The 12669-nt window shown below is 45.6% G+C and overlaps 1 protein-coding gene across 5 annotated transcripts in view; it reads right to left on the minus strand.

The window, feature by feature from the left end:
- The window catches only part of CAMKK2 (calcium/calmodulin dependent protein kinase kinase 2), a 49797-nt gene that overhangs the window by 27235 nt on the left and 9893 nt on the right, over nucleotides 1-12669 (minus strand). For 3 of the 5 annotated variants that reach the window (XR_012647968.1, XM_075012287.1, XM_075012285.1), the window contains exons 2-6: nucleotides 7188-7421; nucleotides 6843-6922; nucleotides 2036-2083; nucleotides 1354-1407; nucleotides 489-540 (exon numbers count right to left, since the gene is read on the minus strand). Coding sequence is in view for 4 of the 5 variants with exons in the window: in XM_075012287.1 (XP_074868388.1) it covers nucleotides 489-540; nucleotides 1354-1407; nucleotides 2036-2083; nucleotides 6843-6922; nucleotides 7188-7365 (412 nt within the window). In the remaining variant the exon portion in view is untranslated. Of the gene's footprint in view, nucleotides 1-488; nucleotides 541-1353; nucleotides 1408-2035; nucleotides 2084-6842; nucleotides 6923-7187; nucleotides 7422-11652; nucleotides 11774-12669 lie in introns of all 5 variants that reach the window. The other 2 variants (XM_075012286.1, XM_075012288.1) reach the window with 2 other exon arrangements.

The raw sequence follows: 12669 nt of genomic DNA on the forward strand, positions 1-12669 counted from the left end.
AAGAACTTGTTGATTTTCTCTGTAGAGTCTTTGTATTTATGCCATCACTCTCTGGGCCAACATCCTTTCCGATGCTGCTTCTTGGAGTATGTGAAATATGCCTCAGGGGCACATGACCAGGAGTCAGGGCTGAATTGGTCTGCTGGCGGGATCACTAGCTAGGCATAGCAAAATCAAATGACTTGTCCAAAGGCACATAGGATGTCTGTGTCAGAGACAGGAACACAGAACTGGGATCTTCTGGCTCCCAGGGCCTAACCCCCAAATTAACTTTCCCTCCATCACTCCAGCCCTTGGCCCAAACTTCCAACATCAATATAAACAAAATTGAGCACTGACACAAAGCCCTTTCCAGCCGGGATATTTGCCTCACACATATTACCATAATTCTGCTGTTGGAGACTATGGGTTACAAGTTTCCCCCACCCATCACCTCAACTGCACATTTCATTAGTTTTCCCCATGCCAAAAAGCCATTTGTCACTTACGTGGAAACCCTGCTTGTCTCATGAGCTTCTTCTTGGAAAGAACTTTCATTGCCTGCAAAGCAATTCTTATGTAAATAGATTCTGTCACGGCTATTGCAACGCATTTGCATGGGTAGGTTGAAACCTTGTTCTTGTGGGTAGACGCTGAACCTTTGTGCAAAGCCGAATGGTGTAGGGGACGAGATGAGTGCTCAGACCTCATCCCTTGGGACAAAGAAGTGGTTCTGATCCATGCTTAGACACATCGGGAGGATCTTGTTTTGTTAACATACAGCATCTTCAGGGACAGCTCCCCCCATGATACCCCTAAATACGTGACTGGCATATCTTTCCCTCTCTGCTTCCCAGCCTTTTCTCTCCTCACATCTCTGAAACCTTCCCCACCTCTCCTCCCCGCTTCCAGCAGGTTGTGGTCTCATCTCTAGGTTCACCCTCCTAAGATCTCACTCCACAAGGTCAGCATGGCCCATCTTGCTCCTGCTTGGTGGCCTTGGGCCTGCTGAGAACCACTCCTCCCACCCTGCCTCAGCTAGCCAAGCTGCACATTCGCACCCCTCCAAGGTAAGCTGATGCAGCAGCCAGGGATGTGGAAGAAGATGCAGCTGGGTGAGGCGAGAAGGGAGAGTCTCTAAGCTGCAGGATTCCTACCTGGCAAACAAGGGATGCAGCAGCTGCTGGCAGTGCGGTTAGGCTGGGGCATGCTATTAGGTCTGAAAAGCTAGAAAGGTGGGTGTCAGATCAGGGAACTAGAGAGCAGGCTGGAATCCTCATGACTCCCTTCAGAAGCAGAAGGTGAGGAAGGTGCATCCCTTGCACACAAAGCTAGACTATGCTCCACCAGAGAATCACTGCTCAGGGTACTCACATAGTAGGTGTTGTCATCTTCATTATACGCGAGCTTCACAACCCCATAGGAGCCCTAGAAAAATATACCAGCAACCAGCGGTTACCAGTTAAGGACAGTTGGAGAAACAAATTAGCCCCCACCACTTGCTCTATGGCTGAAACATGAAGTTCGTCTCTTGACTTTTTTGTAGGTGTTCAGATTCACAAGAACGGTGGAGCTCTCCCCTATGCGCCAGAGATGGCCCCCAACCAAGCTGAGCATGACACAGGACATTTCCACTCAAACTGCCCACTGGTGAGACAAACACAGTTGGCTTGAAGTGCTACAGCCCCTCACACTCCAAGGCAGGCAGGTCACCTGAGTCCTGACATACCAGCAGCCATTCTGAGGGACGTTCCTGAGCAGGGACTCCTCAGAAGTGCTGATCAAGCTATCAAAACTCAGAGAGGGGAACAGCATGAGGCCAGATCACCCTCCTGCATGGGAAACTATTCATTCCTGCTGTGGTTCACTGGACTAGAAATTATCTTTTTAGCACAACCAAAAACTGTTGTAATTGCACAAAGTAGCAAGGGTAAGGACATTTAATGGAGTAATTTATGAAGGTGTGAGCTGACTACAGATAAAGAAATTAAATAGCCTCCCTCAAGCCCCAAACTCCCAACCTAATGCTCATATGCCAAACCTGTGAAGTACTCACCTTTCCAATTTCATCTTTCAATTTATATTGATTAAGCTGTACACAGTCCTACAAAAAGAGGTGGGGAAAAAGTCTGATATGAACCAGTGGCATTACATGATTGTTTTTGTTTTTACTGGCATTGTTTTTTTCTCCTCACAGATAGAGGATATGTATTATTCATAAACAGAGCACCAAAAAATCTCGAGACATCAGAAGCACCATTAGAGTCAATTAACTGGAGAGAGAGAAAAGACAAACCTGAAACAGTAACAGCCTCTTAAATCACAGATGTAATATTCTTTAGACAATAAATGTCATCTTTTACTCTGCCGACTACTGTGCTTGTTAGGTAATGTACATCCTTTATGACTGTAGCTATAATGTTTGATTTCATTAGCAATAAATGACAACCATTTGCCAAGACTGCAAATTTCTACACAGGGCTAATTACTGACATTCAAATGACTGCACTCAGTAAGAACCACTCACATTAAATAAGTATATAAAGATCAGCAGCTGAAATTAACAGGTTATAAACCTCTCAGAGTGCACCCGAGCTTCTAACCAGTGGAAAGTTTAGTCCTCAACCCACAGCTAGTGACAAATTTCCAAATACCTTTATTATGTCTAACGCACTGTCCAGCAGACATTTACGGCCTGTTCTATGTTAGAGATGACAGGTTCTGGGCATGCAACACAGTTAATCTACTCACTGTCTCAGAGTGTGGTTTTTTTACATTCACAGTTCCCAGGCACTGGCTCAAGATCGAGTCCACTCTCCTTTGAGCATTGTTTCAAGCCCCAATAAGCCTCACATTTTGCTGTCTTTTTAATACAATTAACAGATAGTTAATCAGACATGAAGAACCCAAACCAGTTACTGAGACCATGTCTACGCTACCACTTCCATATATAAAACTAATAATTCATGTTGCTCAGAGGTGGGGAAAAACACCCCACTCAGCAACGTGACACAGACAGAAATACTGGTGTGGACTGTTCTACGTTGGCAGGAGAAGCTCTCCCGGAAATGTAACAACCACCACTCTTTGGAGGTGGTTTTAATGTTGGTAGGAAACGCTCTCCCATGGACATAAAGTGACCACAGGTTGAACCTCGCTAACCCAGTGCCCTCCGAACCTCACCATTGCTGGACAAGATAATCTGCCGGGCCACAGGAGGTCAATATTGTCTAGCAACATTACCATACTTCCACTGCTTACTGGGCTTTTACAAGACATTAAAGGGTAAATTATAGATAAATAACGGTACAGAATACTGACAGCCAGGACTGGTGGCTGGAAACATACTTTATGGGACCACAGGAAACTTGGCCACACCCATAAATGGTCGCCCAGATAACGAAAATCATGCCCGATTACAGATGCTGCCAGATGAGCTTGCTCCAGATTAGAGAGGTTCACAAATGCTCTTACAATGGTGCAGCTGTGTTGGTACAGCTGTCCTGCTATAAGCTCGCTACTGTAGACTTGGCTATAGTAATGACCCGTTTCTCATAGGTCACCCTCTATGAAATGCCTTCCTCTGGAAAAGCACAAGAGGCACAATCATATACAAGGCAGTGAGAAACATCTTTAAGCCTGTGAGTATCAATGGTAAAACTGCCACTAATAAGCCATGTGGTTGGCTGGGGCCTTTGCTGACTTTGCTGGGTGTGAGGGTGATCAGCACCTTGCAACGCAGCCTGATATCTTGTACAGTGAGCATTTGCTTTAATCTGCCTTACTGCTTTGCAGAACTGATGACTACACTTCGCTATTTCAGGTACAAGGGAAGAGCCCCGGGCCAGCCCTGAAGGAGATATTGCGAAGAAGACATCTCTGCTTAAGCTAACTGAACATCCGTTGTATGAAACATGTACAGATTTATTGCCAGAAGATGAGTGTCATTAGCATAAATGCACTTGCTTTTCAAATACATAATTAAGCAAGAATGGGATGGAGGTATTAATTCCGCCCACCTCTCATTTCAATCAGCTGCTGTTGTCAGAGATCACAGAACTCCTTATTTTCGAAGGAGTTTCTTGTTTACCTGCCTTACCCCCTGCCCCTACATTTGTGGTACTGTATGCTGTGAGAAATCATACCAAGCACAGGGAGATGCGTGGGGAGGCCATATGCACCCGCCCGGCGTCACCCCCCCACCCACCTACCAGCACTGTTCTGCTTCTGATGAGTGCAGGGACAGTCCCACCCTAAGCTGCACTGCTCCCGGTGGGTGGGGGAGGAAGAGAGAGCACTGCCCTGCCCCCACTGGAAGCAACACAGCGCATCCATGAGAAGAGGCTGGCGGGGCAGAGGAGTGACAGTGGCACATGGCCGGTGTGTCTCCTAGAATCCCCACACCAGTTGCCTCTGTCGCCACACTTCCACTAAGGTAGGCACACATACAGAAACTTAGGGGGACTTAAGGCAGCCACACATGTTCTCCCCATGTTCAAGATACATAGAGAGACTCACAAGACACAAATGAGTTGCAAGGCCTGTAAATAGCAGCTACAGTCACAGAAAGAGACGCCAGCATCTCCTGCTTCAGAGTGGTATGCTCCAGTGGGTCCAGCAGAAGACTGGATGCCAGGAACTCCTGAGTTCTACTCAGAGCCAGGATCAAACTGTCCCACAGCAGCACTTGGCCAAATCCCTTAACCTCACTGCCCCTGTGAGAGATACAGCAATTCCCAGCAATATCTTTGACAGATCTTACTATAGTAAGTGTATGTATCATTATGAGCCAGGGATTGTATGTAAGTCTAGAGGGAAGTGTAACCACACATCATCCAGGAATCAAGAGTGGAGCAGGAGGGGTGTTTAGGTAAATTCCCTGAAGGTGTTAGAATGGGAGTAAAGTACCATCACCTGGACAAGCTCCACAGACTAACTCACACGAGATTCTCCAGGGACCACACACACAAAGACATAACTGTTGGATAAATAGTCCAAGTTTAAATAGACTCAAGGTCTGCTTTCTGATCTAGCAAATGGAAAGCACCTTCTATCCAGGGGGGACCCCAAACCTTCCTGTAAAAGGACTTTGAGTTACCAACTTCTGTTAAGGTTTAAGCATGCTTACAGGATCTTTTTTATTATTTTTAAATCTTTTCTCTGTAATGCTTTCACTTACGAATAAGCGTGTTTGCTTATAAAGATCTGTGTGGTAACTCATGACGCTGGCATGAGTAGCAGAATGGCTTCTTGTTCAGAGGCACAGAAGAGAAAGAAAAGCACAGATGCTGGCCTGTTTAGGACATCTGGCTTCCCGGGATCATGCAGGCAGGAACAAGCAGTCAGGAGGGAGAGGGGGGGAAACCCTGCTGGTGATCCCCATCTAAAAGAGGTGAGGAGGGAACCTAGAATGGGTGTCTTTGATGGAGCACAGAGAAGGAATACAGGAGCCATTGTTCTGAACTATGACAGCACCTTCGGAATGTGTGTGATACATTTTCCACATAGGAGTAAAGAATTCTAGGGTCAGAGGATTAACCCAGCTGTCGCAGTTAAAAAAAAATGGGGATATTTCCCTATTTCCCATGACATTGTGAGGGTTAAACACTTTAAATATCAACAGTTCTACACAAATGTTTATCACCATTGATCTGTTGTATCATACTTGCCAAGCACAGCGAGGGACCAATCCTGCATGCCCTGATGCACATAAATACTCATGTGAGTAAAAAAGCAAGTCACAAGCTTAAGAAGTCCAAGGATCAAGTCCCTAAATATTGGTTGGGGTCACGAAACAGGGAGCTTTCCAAAATTTGAGCGTGCATGCTAGCTTCCACTTCAAATGCTTAAACAAGAGCACCACATTCTCCTCACCCAGATGGTGAAGATAAATATGGCATCGAGGTACTTGTCAGGTTAAACTGCTATCAGAACATTGAGAAGTGTTGACTTTTTAAAATGACAGTGCACTTCTGAGTGACTGAATCCCAGCCAAGACTGCCAGTGTGAGTTGTGGCTGTTACGGTTTGCACAGTCAAACCTCTGTTCTTCTGAACTTAGACATGAGATTAATGCTCCAACCCCATGGAACACCCAATCCCCACAGAAGCAGAGCCCTCCTGGGAGTGCTTAAGCGCTCCACTGGAGAAAATATTCAGGGATATCGGATCAGAGAGTAAATGCAAGAGTCCTCAAGACCTTTAGCTAATTAGGGAAACACCCTATTTTAAATTCCCTTTCAAGTTATCAAAATATTCTATTGTAGAAAGGACCCCTGAAGGAATAAGAGGTTGTGTCAAAAAGTAATAGCATGAAGCTGTGTGGGCAACCTGTGGCCGAAGGGCTATGTGCGGCCCATTGGGATTCTATGTGTGGCCCACAAGACATTTAGTTTACCAGTACCCATGCAAAGGGTTGGCCAGACTCTGCTGGTTTTCATCTGTGTAGTTTTTTTCCCTTTCATAATTACAGAAGTGACACGTGCGTAAAGCAAGCGCATGTGAGGTGAGGCGCGTGCTGGCTGCATTCAATTTCACGAGAGCCCTGTGCACCTTCTGCTCCCAATCAAAGTGTTGCCATGGTTCACTTGGCACAGCCCGCCAAGTCTCAGCATGCAAGCGCACAGAGCAAACTACTCTATCCTGGGAGGCCATCTTGGTTATGACAATCTTGTGGCCCACTGAGATGACGAAAGGCCACTCATGTGCCCCACTCCCTAGCCTAGGTTCCCCCTCACTGGGGTGACGCATCTTGAGCCAAGAAGGCTGCAGAAGTAGTAATAATTGTCTGGAAAGCCACACACATTGAGGCAAAACTGCTGACTCTGTGCTAAACGTTCAGTTACACAGAATATTCTTCCTTACCTGAAAACCTGTAATAGAAACTTTATTTGATTCCACCGTCGGCCTCCGGGGCAACCGAGGAGAAGAATGTGGTGATGGAACTGGAGAACAAGGGAGAGATGGGTAAATGTAAATGTTCGGTCACAATTGCGTTGCGACCGGGTGACTGGGACCTTTCCAGTTGTGATAGTTTTCAATTTGAAAGATTCAGCTTAGCTCTTGGCCCCTTGCCAACTCTTGAGTCCCGCCCCACGGAACTAGGAACATGTTCCCCTGCAAGACCCTTGCAATCAGACACCATCATCTCTTCGCTGCAGAGTTCCATGGGATCATCTTCCTCCCGTCTGTCCCATCCCCACTTCTCACCTGAGGCACCAGTTGAGTCATACTCCGTCACCACAATGGCAGACTCCATGCCCAGGTACTCAGTGGTCAGTGAAGACAAATGACACAGAAAGTCAGGTGCCTTCCAGCACTCGCTGCGTGGTTCATCATAACAAATGCATATCTCAGCAGCAGGTCTGCTGGGAACCCATGATGACATGATGCACTGGCCAGCTTCATCCCAGCTGATGGCATAGCTCCATCGGAGACAGTAATCTAAAAAGCATAAGAAACAGAAGCAACTTCATAATGCCTTAACTACTGGCCATGCACCACTTACCAACTTACTTCAAGACAAGGGTTACTGTGAGCTGGATGTTCGACTGGTCTAATAATTTGTCTGAAAGTGTAATTCTTCTGGCATTTGTCACTTTAGAGAATTACTCATTAATTCACCTATAAGCACCAAGGAGCTGCTAATTCGACAGGTGGCAGTTTTCCATTTGAGGCAATAGTGATTCAGTTCATTCCTATTAATGTTAACCGAGATGAGACAAAGGTTTGGGCTCGGATCTGAGTTTGGAGCCAGACCCAATCTCTGTAATGTGCTATTTTAAATACTAAACAGCTAGGATATCTGGGAAGGTTTGGATTCAGATCTGGATTTCAAACCCCAGGTCTGGAGTATCTGGATCTGGAGGGTAAACAGCACGAATTTCAAATGTCAGGTACAGCCCTGTTTGATGCTTTCCAGAAATAAATCAAATACAGTCCCTGCCCCCAACAGTGGCAATCCAAATTAGAAAGCCAAAGACAAGGACTACGACAAAGACAGGATGGAACAGGTAGAGCCCTGCGCAAATGCAAAATCTGTATCTCCACCTGCAAAAAATGAGCCACAGATATCTGCATGGAAGTTCACGGATGTGGATACCCATGGATATAAAGTGGACATCCATGGATTTGCAGGGCTCTAGGGATGGGAAAGGGTTAGAAGAACTGTCTCATTAATTTTGTGCTTCTCCACAGGCAGCTTGTTGAGTCTGTTTGCTGTTATTTAATAAGGTCAGGCTTCAGAACAAGAGAGGAAGATGGTCTTGGTAATGAAATCACTGGAAGTCTTGAAAAGTCCCATGCAGTGGTGCTGACAGCTGCCACAGGGCCTGGGGCAAGGTGGGGGCTGGGTCAGGCTCCATGCCTCAGAAGAGGCAGGGCCAAAGGTGAAAGAGGGTGGGGCCCAGGGCATTCAGCCTACAGTGCTGCCTGGACTGCGGTGCGGGCTCCTCCCAACTCCCTCAAAGCCATGTGCAATGGCACAGCAGCACTGTTACAGCAGTTCAAAGAGGCCGGAGCTCTGGCTGCTGCCAAAGTAGCAGCAGTGGTGGATGCAGCTCTGGGCCCCTTTAAACGCCAGGTTGGAGGTCAACTACCCGCTTGGACTCCCCGTTGGTGGGCCGGGTCCTATGGCACTGTTGTAATCGCAGGTGTTAGTCCTGGTGTCCTCACCCAATTCTAAGTGAAGTTACAGCTAGATGTTGTCTCCCTGAATGTCCCATGTGAAGTCAACTACATATGCCCGTTTCCCTGCACTTTCTGACAAACTACTGGATGGCACGGCAGAGAGTTCTTAAACAGTGGCTTCATCCAACCAACGGCAGCATTTTAGCGGCCGACAAAGTAAGCTCTCTGTGTTCTTTAACTATGTCACAGTGACTTAACATCTGCAGTGCACTTTAAGAAGCTTGAATGAGAAGTGTGAAGTATTACTGCAATTTGATTTATTATTATTAGGCTGTTATTTAATGCTGATTCGCCACTATTAGCATATGGGGTAAAAGCCAAGACAATGCATAAATATTTGGCTACGACTCTTTCACGTAAGTGACTCCCAGAACGCAGAAAGGGAATTGTTTAGATTAGAAAGTAACATTCCTTTTACGCTAACCCATATAAACAATCCTGAGCAGCAGCAAAAAAAAAAAACAACAAACCTGTCCACTCCAGGCCATACCCTACTGACATTCAGTGGGAATTCTAACACCAACCTTCAAAAGGGTCAGGCTCAGGCCTCTGCTTTCAGCTACATACATGAACCTACAGTCAATATCAGCAGGAGCCGCTGTATATTCTTCATACTCCACTAGCACCCAACAGCCCAATCAGGATCATGTCCTCTTGTGCTAGGCTATCAGTAAAAGAGAAGGTTTTACAGTTCCAAGAGTACTCAGTATCTTCCAAGACCAGCCCTCATCTGATTGAAGTCCTGATTCTGAAATCTGGTCTGGGTAGGCAGAGCTCTGCACTGTCCAGGACACCATTTACGTTAATGGAACAGCACATGGGCAGGAAGATCTGATTGCAGAATTTGGGACCAAACAAAAAGACATCTTAGTTTACACTGTAGTCATTCTTTACTTTCTATATTTTTCCCATTTTAATTTTTAAATCAGATTTATGATCCATGGAAACAACTGAGAAATTAACTCTGGTAAAAACATAGACATTATGATTGTCAAGACTGTATGGCTCTGAAAACCATCACAGTGAAATCAAGCAATGGAATCTTTGCTCCGACAATGTGGATTGCTGTAGAAACCGCGTGATTGCCCCAAGTGTCATCTGGACGAGACAGCAATTCCTAGTTACCACAAACAACTTGGCTGAGACAGTCAGCCGGAAGTTCTATTTTAGCAAGTCTGGAATACACAGGTTGAAAGATGATTGTTTTTCCCATTGCAACACACTTTTATTTTTAATTTCTAGGCTGACAAGCTGCCACCACTAAAAAAAAACCCCACAAACAATTATTTTTTTTATTTTTATTTTTGCCATGTTGTTCCAACACCTCAATAAAGGCAGCTGCTTAAAATTAGATCCACTCATCTAAAATTAAAATTTCCATCACGGTTGTGCCCTCTGGCATAGCTGCGCTAAATCGATATAGTAGAAATTACGCGTCAAAAAAAAAAACAAAACAACCCACCAACCCCCTTTCCCTCTTAAAGTCGTTATAATTGCATAATTGCCATTTCAGACACAGAATCATCTTCACAAAGGAGACCATTTCCTTTGATGCTGGAACGGTCCACTTACAAAACTATGCTGCTTTCTTTGGCATGTCATAGTTTACTACTTGGAGGTTAAGAGATGAAGTCAGAGAAATTAGGATTTAATGAAAGTGACAAATAATACCTGTTCCAAGAAAGGGTAAATTATTTAAGAAGTGATAGATCTTCCTCCCTCCTCTGACAATAGAGTCATCTGTGCTTTGCTGTTAAAAAAAATGAGATGCCAATACTCCAGAAACACTAGATGGGATTTTTTTTCCATCTGACAGCGAGCCTGTTATTGATGTTTGCTAGCTGAGCGCTCTGCTATTTAGCTTGGAGCAAAGCTCCTTTTATCGATTTATTTTGCAAATGTGTTTCTGGATCCCTGTTCTTAGCCAAGAAGCTCCCAGGTTTAACAGCTGCTATATTAAGTTTGGGTTGTTGATATGGGCTGTCAGAGGGAGGGATAGCTCAGTGGTTAGCACATTGGACCACTAAACCCAGGGCTGTACGCTCAGTCCTTGAGAGGGCCATTTAGAAGCCTGGGGTAAATTGATCAAAAAAGAAAACCAACAAGAATTTATCAGGAACGGTGTGATAAGTCCTGCTGTGAGTGCAGGGGACTGGACTCAATGACCTCTTGAGGTCCCTTCCAGCTCCATGAGATATGTATATCTCCATGTATTTTTATGGATTGGAGGACCCATTTGAGAATCTAGGGGTCATAGTGGACCACAAACTAAATATGAGTCAACAGTGTGATGCTGTTGCAAAAAAAAAAGCAAATGTGATTCTGGGATGCATTAAAAAGGAGTGTTGTGAGCAAGACATGAGAAGTCATTCTTCTGCTCTACTCCACGCTGATTAGGCCTCAGCTGAAGTATTGTGTCCAGTTCTGGGCACTACATTTCAAGAAAGATGTGGGCAAATTGGAGAAGGTCCGGAGAAGAGCAACAAGAATGATTAAAGGTCTAGAGAACATGAGCTGTGAGGGAAGACTGCAAGAACTGGGCATGTTTGCTTTAGAAAAAAGAGAAGACTTAGAAGGGACATGACAGTGGTTCTGAAGTAACTAAAAGAGGGCTACAAAGAAGAGAGAAAAAAAATTGTTCTCTTTGGCCCCTGAGCATAGGACAAGGAGCAATGGGCTTAAACTGCAGCAAGGGAGGTTTAGGCTGAACATCAGAAAAAACTTCCAAACTGTCAGGGTGGTTAAACACTGGAATAAATTGCCTATCACTGGAGATATTTAAGAGCGAGTTAGATAGACACCTGTTGGGGATGGTCTGGATGGTACTTGGTCCTGCCATAAGGGCAGGGGACTGGACTCAATGACTTCTCAAGGTCCCCTCCAGTTCTAGTGTTCTGTGATTCTATGACCCCAGCTGCACACATGGTTTGGCAGGGGCAGGGCAAAGATTCCACCAAAATTAAAGATTTAAATCTGAACCACTTACAAGGAGGAGCGCTCTGCACTCAGCATAACAGTGAGCTGGTCCTTGCCATTGCACACAGAGCCTGATGCAGGATCAACGGGCACTTCATCTGATCTTTCCACTAAGCTGTCATTTTTGCAGTCTGTCGGGGGAAGACAGAAGTGAAGTACACACCCGAATTTGCACGTGCAAAATGAAAGGCAGGATGGAAAAATCAGACCCTGGCGGGCCGGTACTGTTGAGTGCTAAGTTTTCTACCACCATAAACCTCCCTGGCATTTCAGGGCACTTAGACATCTTGACAGTTCAGGACCTCTCTTCTGTTACTACTGAAGACACTGAGGACACTGTCAAAAGCTGCGTCAAGTTCAGGGCAGAGCAGTGGAGCTAGTAAACGACCCAGGACTTGTAAATCCCTCAGCCCTGCACAAGTGCATTTTAATGCACTCCCTCGAGTGGTGCGTTAAGAAAACCAAAAAGCAAACAAGCAAAGAGCAGATGGCTCTTAAGGGCCAGTTTCCATGTGCTCTGGGTTCTTTTGGGAACCACGCCAGCTCACAGAGATGAATAGCTTGCCCATTAAACTAGGAACCATTGCCAAAGTGCTAGGCTCTGCCCTCCCTCCCCTTTCATCGTCAGCTCATTTCAGAAACCACTCCAAACAAGGAAGCACCCTGGCCTCTCTCATTCTTGGGGCAGAGTGAGATGAAATGATGAAAGAAGTAGAAAGCCAACTTGCCCTGGATGTGGTGTATTACAAAGGCCAGAGCTAAGGAGGGTCACACCTAGCACTCATCCTCTATCTATATTATCACCACAGTTATCCATGCCAACACTTGCCGTTCTACGCAATGGGCCACAAAATGCTAGATTGTGCAGCTAATCTTACTCATCAGCAAGCAGTTTCCTGCCCTTCAGAAAGTGCATGACATACAGTCAGGGCAAAATCCCTCCAGGTGGTGAAAGTCTGTACATTTAAACCCCATGCCAGGTCTCCACAGACAAAAGAGGGTGGGTGGGTGGCTGGAACACTGGCAA

This window comes from Carettochelys insculpta, chromosome 18 (genome assembly GCF_033958435.1).
Source record: "Carettochelys insculpta isolate YL-2023 chromosome 18, ASM3395843v1, whole genome shotgun sequence".
NCBI classification, from domain to species: Eukaryota; Metazoa; Chordata; order Testudines; family Carettochelyidae; genus Carettochelys; species Carettochelys insculpta.